This window comes from Dipteris shenzhenensis, chromosome 22 (genome assembly GCF_047967505.1).
Source record: "Dipteris shenzhenensis isolate YYH24624 ecotype China chromosome 22, Dip_SZ_1.0, whole genome shotgun sequence".
Lineage (NCBI taxonomy): Eukaryota > Viridiplantae > Streptophyta > Polypodiopsida > Gleicheniales > Dipteridaceae > Dipteris > Dipteris shenzhenensis.
The window spans coordinates 33,356,777-33,362,803 of record NC_141617.1 but is presented as its reverse complement, the minus strand read 5'-3'; the positions used below and the strand labels follow the sequence as shown (position 1 = coordinate 33,362,803).

At 43.8% G+C, this 6,027-nt stretch overlaps 1 protein-coding gene across 1 annotated transcript; it reads left to right on the top strand.

Annotated features, from left to right (window-relative positions):
* The first annotated feature begins 326 nt into the window (after positions 1 to 326).
* On the top strand, positions 327 to 3,610 carry LOC147888020 (phytosulfokine receptor 1-like). Its single transcript, XM_087393279.1, has one exon. The coding sequence runs from the start codon at positions 327 to 329 to the stop codon at positions 3,336 to 3,338; it is 3,012 nt and encodes a 1,003-aa protein (XP_087249405.1). The 3' UTR covers positions 3,339 to 3,610.
* Positions 3,611 to 6,027: the final 2,417 nt, after the last annotated feature.

Sequence of the window (6,027 nt, the reverse complement as noted above, 5' to 3'; positions counted from 1 at the left end):
CCCCAAGCCTTATTGTAGTAGAGCTCCTTTGCCCTGCACTGCCCACGTAGCAGAAGAGCTCCAAAGCTTCTTCCCCTCCATCACAACCCAAAAGTCGTTCCTCTGCACAATTCACATAGACCCAAATCAGACAGAACGGCTTCCCCTGCAAAACCCACATCCCAAATCGAGCCCTTTGAGAGCAATGCCACCTTGGCCAGCTGCATGCTCCCCTTCCCCTTCACCTTCCCCTGCACTAGCAATACTAGTAGTAGCAGGAGCACCCAGCCATGTCCCTTCCCCTCCTCCTCCTCCTCTGCTTCTCCATCCTCCTGCTCTCCCCTTCCATGGCCTCCCATTGCCCTCCCAGTGAACAGCAGCTCCTCCTCTCCTTCCAGCTCTCCCTCCCCTACTCCAATTACTCCTCCTGGCTCTGGGATCCCAACACTGATTGCTGCTTCTGGCGTGGTGTCTCCTGTGGACTCCCTCCCAACTCTTCACTCCCTTCCCTTCGAGTTACTGGCCTCTCTCTTCCCTCCCTCGGCATCAGAGCTCCCATCCCTCCCTCTCTGGGTAACCTCACCTTCCTCCTCTCCCTCAATTTGTCCCACAACCAGTTCTATGGTCGCATCCCCCCCGAATCGGCTTCCCTCGTCCACCTCCGAATCCTCGACCTCAGCTACAACAATCTGTCAGGTCCTCTCTCTGTTTTCGAAAGTTTGCCTTCCTTACAGTCCGTCAATATCTCCAATAACGGCCTCTCGGGAAGCTTGCCAGCTTTTGGCAACTTCACGAATCTGGAGGAGTTTAACGCAGGGGGGAATGGGCTGTCAAATAACCTCATAGCGGATGTTTGTCAGCACGCAACCAAACTCCGCGCCCTCAATCTCTCCTTCAACAATTTTGACGGAAGGCTCCCATATGGTTTTGGGCTATGCGCGAACCTGCAGGAGTTGGATCTGAGCTTCAACACTTTATTGGGTTCTCTTCCAGATGATCTTTACAGTGCCACTTCTTTGTCAATTCTCCATCTAAGTTTCAACAACTTTACCGGTTCGCTGAAAGACGGCATCGGCAACTTGACAAATCTCCAACAGTTGTCGGTCTGCGATAATAACCTGTCTGGGGTTTTACCGAAAACTTTATCCCGAAACTCCAAGCTAGTTACTCTTAGTCTTGGTACGAACTACTTCACAGGCTCTATTGATGTGGATTTCGCGAACATGACATTCCTGGAGGAATTAGATCTGAACACCAATCTGTTCAATGGTTCCATTCCATCCTCGCTCGAATCCTGTACCTCGTTACGTGTTCTTAACCTTGCCGTAAACGATTTGACCGGGAACATTCCCACTGGACTGAACTTCCTGAAGAATCTCACAACCGTGTCTCTCTCAACAAATCGGCTCAATGGAAGCCTCTTTTCTGTTCAAAACAGTGAAAATTTGGTGAGCCTCGTCCTCACCAAAAATTCTTTCACGGAACCTCTCCCGTCAACTTTCAATGGGTTCTTTAACCTGCAGGTTCTAGCTCTTGGCTTTCTCAATCTGAATGGGATCATTCCAGCTTGGCTGCAGAACTGCACGAAGCTGCAAATCCTGGACTTGTCGTGGAACCGACTCGAAGGAAAACTCCCGGATTGGTTGGGGAGCTTTCAACACTTAATATACTTGGAACTGTCAAATAATTCTTTCAGTGGCATGATCCCTTCACAGCTCTTTACCTTGACATCGATGATGCACAAGGACAACAACATGACAGGTTTGCAACCTGATATGGATACTCTGTCTGTGAAGCGTCAAACTGACTCACCTGACCGGACGTACAACAAACCGAAGGCCTTTCCTCCATCAATCTACCTCTCCCACAATCAGCTAATCGGTGGTATTCCTTTTGAGATTGGCCTACTCCAAATGCTTGTCAATCTGGATTTGAGCCACAACCATTTGACTGGACACATTCCAGCGTCGCTTGCCAATGTGACAGGCTTAGAGATCCTCGACTTGTCATACAACGAGCTTAATGGATCCATTCCCGAAACTCTAAATAGGCTGACGTTTCTTGCGAGTTTTAATGTCTCATACAATAATCTCTCTGGCAAGATTCCTTCCGGAAATCAGTTTTCAACTTTTTCGAATAGTAGCTACGAAGCTGATACAGATCTGTGTGGCTATCCTCTCTCACTCAAGTGTGGGAATCATAGTATGCCTAATGGGAATCATAGTATGCCTAATGTCAATTCTAATGTATATTCATTAAGAAAAAAGACCAAGATTGCTCTTTTGGTGTCTGTCTGTGTCGGTTTCGGGATAGCCATGCTGTTGGGTACTGGTTTCTTCTTCGTCCTTTCTGGAAGAACTGCTGTCCATCAAGATAGCTCAAGGGAAATTGGTACTTCCGAGAGCCTTTCCGGGGCATACAATGTATCTCTGGAGCTGTTTCACAACCATCAGAAGCTTACTGTTGGGGAGTTATTTAAAGCAACCAACAATTTCGATTCTGCAAATATTGTAGGGTGTGGAGGGTTTGGTCTTGTCTATAGGGCAGACCTGGGAGATGGCTCGCGGCTTGCGATTAAAAAACTCACAGGAGATGGTGGCCAAATAGAGAGGGAATTCAGAGCAGAGGTGGACGCTCTTTCGAAGGCTCAGCACAGGAACCTGGTGCCTTTGCAAGGGTATTTTCACATTGGGAATGACAAACTTCTGATCTACTCTTACATGGAGAATGGAAGCCTTGATTACTGGTTACACGAGAGAATTGATGGGTCTGCCCGCCTTGACTGGCAGACTCGGCTGAAAATAGCCCAAGGATCTGCTACCGGGTTGGCATATTTGCATCAGATTTGCAATCCCCACATTGTCCATCGAGACATAAAATCTAGTAATATATTGCTAGATGAGCAATTTGAAGCCCATCTCGCAGACTTTGGCCTGGCCAGGTTGATGATGTCGACCCAGACACATGTGACTACAGAACTAGCCGGAACATTGGGCTACATCCCTCCTGAATATGGTGAAGCTTTGAATGCCACTCCTAGAGGTGACGTTTACAGCTTTGGGGTGGTTCTTCTTGAGTTGCTAACAGGCAGGAGGCCAGTGGATGTCTGCAAGCCAAGAGAATCTGCAGATCTTGTAGGTTGGGTGCAACAAATGAGGCAGACCAACAAGTTAGATCAGGTATTTGACAACTTGTTGCAAAACAATTGTTATGAAGAGCAGATGCGACAAGTACTAGATGTGGCATGCTTGTGCATCAACCGAGATCCTCTCAAAAGGCCGGTGATAAAGGATATTGTTATGTTGCTAGATGAGGTGGATAGCACGAGCAAGTCAACAAATAGCCATCCACTACTTTAAACGATCGGGGCTCTTTTCAGATTGCTTAGCCATCTGAATTCCAGGACAGCCTGGTGTAAGCAAAATTTAATGCCGACTTTTCCACAGCTGCTCCCTGGTTGACCTCTGTTCCAACTCAAAGTAAATGGTAAGGGTTTGCAGCTGTTGAGGATCGAATGAGAGGTCTGCTGCAAACAAAGAAAATGCCATTTTGCAAGGAAGGGAAGACTAGTTTATTTCTGCCCAGTGTATCGTTTCTACAATGCATCCACGCAGGATCATTCGTCAAGGTCGTTTTTTGATGCCAATGGTGGAGTCTACTGTGGGAGTTTGATATTTTGAAATTCTTTTATATCTTGTTAATCAAATGCTTCATATGCTTAGTGACGTTTACGGTTTACCTTCATCAATCTTCATCTAATTCCGACTTCTTGATGCACGTAAAACTCTCTTTTATAAAAAACCAATGCATTTGAGTATGTTTGACTTCTTTGCAGAGTCTGCATTATAGCTGATAGTAAAGGGAAGCAGAAGATGATATGACACTTCACAGATAACCAAAAGTAAGCGAACAGTAAACATGGTTATCGACAGGAAATCAAGGTTTTGAATTGATGGTATCATTACAATAAGTTACACGATTATGGGAATATTATACATCAATCGATGATCTGATAACTATGCATAAGCGCTTGCAGAAGAGATGACATTAACAAAGTATCTCTGTAATTTGAGAGCTCTATTTTTGGGAATGATTGTAGTAGTAACTGGCATCCAGTACGGTGTAAGTTCATCATGAGAGAGAGAGAGAAAGAGAGAGAGAGAGAGAGATGCTAAAGCTTGCATCCATTAGTGCCTTTCTCCACTTTTGAAGCTATTTTGTACATGATGTCAAGCCTGGGGTTATGATGGTTGATTAAATGCTTGTATGCCTATCAAAAGAAACATATTAAGAACGCACGCTCAATTTCTAGTCCCATGTTCTCTTTAGTTTCCACAATGGCAAGTTAAAGGAACTGTGCATCCAGAAAAAATATACATTCTTAAGTTTTGAGGAGACTAAAATGTACAAGTTTGATATATGGCAAGGCTTCTCTTCTACTTTGAATTGCTATTGGCACCAGAACTACATGCCTAATAGTGGCAATTATCATTCGTGAACATGATTCTCAATATACTGTTTTGGCTGAGGCCATGGCTGGCAGTTATCTCATTGGCATTTAGATCCGTGAGGTTATCTCGTACAATTTAATGTGTACATACCTACTTATATATTCTAGATCATGGGCTAGTTTGGGCCTTGCAACTGATTGAGTACACATTTAAGTGGCAATGTAAATTTAAGTCACTCTTATTGTGGATCATGAAGGTATGGAAGTAATCTAGAGGGGACGAGCTATCCAATTCAAGAAGAATGCTTCATTTTTGGAAAAGAGCAACGTGCATGAGTGTTTACATGCAATATCCATAGGATTCTATGTAACTGGCCTGCCTTGAGTATAGTCATTTTAAAATATACATTGTCTAGGCAAGGTCAGAAGTAAATATCATGGATACATTGTTCAAGGGGTAGATGATAGTGTGCTGAGCTGCAAAATATAATTTTCTACCCTCACACATACTTATCCTAACTGGCCATAGTTGTCATAGGGAGTGTACACATTCTCATGTAAGTGAGATTCACATTGTGGCGACCAATAATCGTGCTAGGGGTAAGTGGTGATGGGTGGAGTGTCAATTGTGCAATCCTAAATGCTAGTATTTTATCTTATACCAGCAAAGGTCTATGTTTAGTGCATGACTACAAAAGCTCCAATGAAAACTAAAGCATTTTCATATGCATCTACACGTTTCAATTGTCAAATGCGCAATAAGACATTGTTTTGATGAGAGCATGGCTAGCACACTAAACCACCTTGTCCCAGACAAATAGCACTTCTTATCTTCTTACTACATATATTAGGGAGAGGATCCATGTGGAGCATTCTGGAGGTTTGGAGAGTGGAGGAGGGAGGTTCACAGGAGGTTCGGGAAAGGAGGAAGAGGCTCGGAGGATCAAATTGCCATGTGATAAGTGCGATAGGAGACTGACCAAACGATTGTGTAGTCTGTGATCCATCATGGAGATCCAGCCATCTGTTTAGTGTGCAGATTTGACAGCACAGTAAGATGACTCAGAGGCAGGAAGACAATGTGAGGGCAAACTGCGTGGCGCGCGCGGACCTGATGATGCGGCGTCTACAGATGGGTTCATGCAAAGTGCATACTGTTGGAACGGGTTCATGGCATGATGTCGCGCCAACTTGACTTGCATCGAAAAAAATAACGGTGAGTTGATGATGTGGCGTGCATGCATGCATGCGGGGTTCATTCTTGATGATGTTGCACACAGAAGATGGTGACCGGGACTTAAACTTGATGATGTGGCACGTGCATAGCATACAACATAGTTGATGATGTGGCATGCATACAAACGATGGCAGCCAAAAATACGTACATACATATATAATAATACATAGGTTTATATTCTATTATTTTAAATAAATAAATAAATATATATATATATATAATTTATTTATTTATAAATATAATTATAAAATTGATTAAGTGCATGATTGAAGCTAAAATGAGAAGATAAAAGAGAAAAATGATGGGCCTCTTAGGTCAAGATTAGTGAAGCTTATTTAGATGCAAATGCCCTATTAAAGGG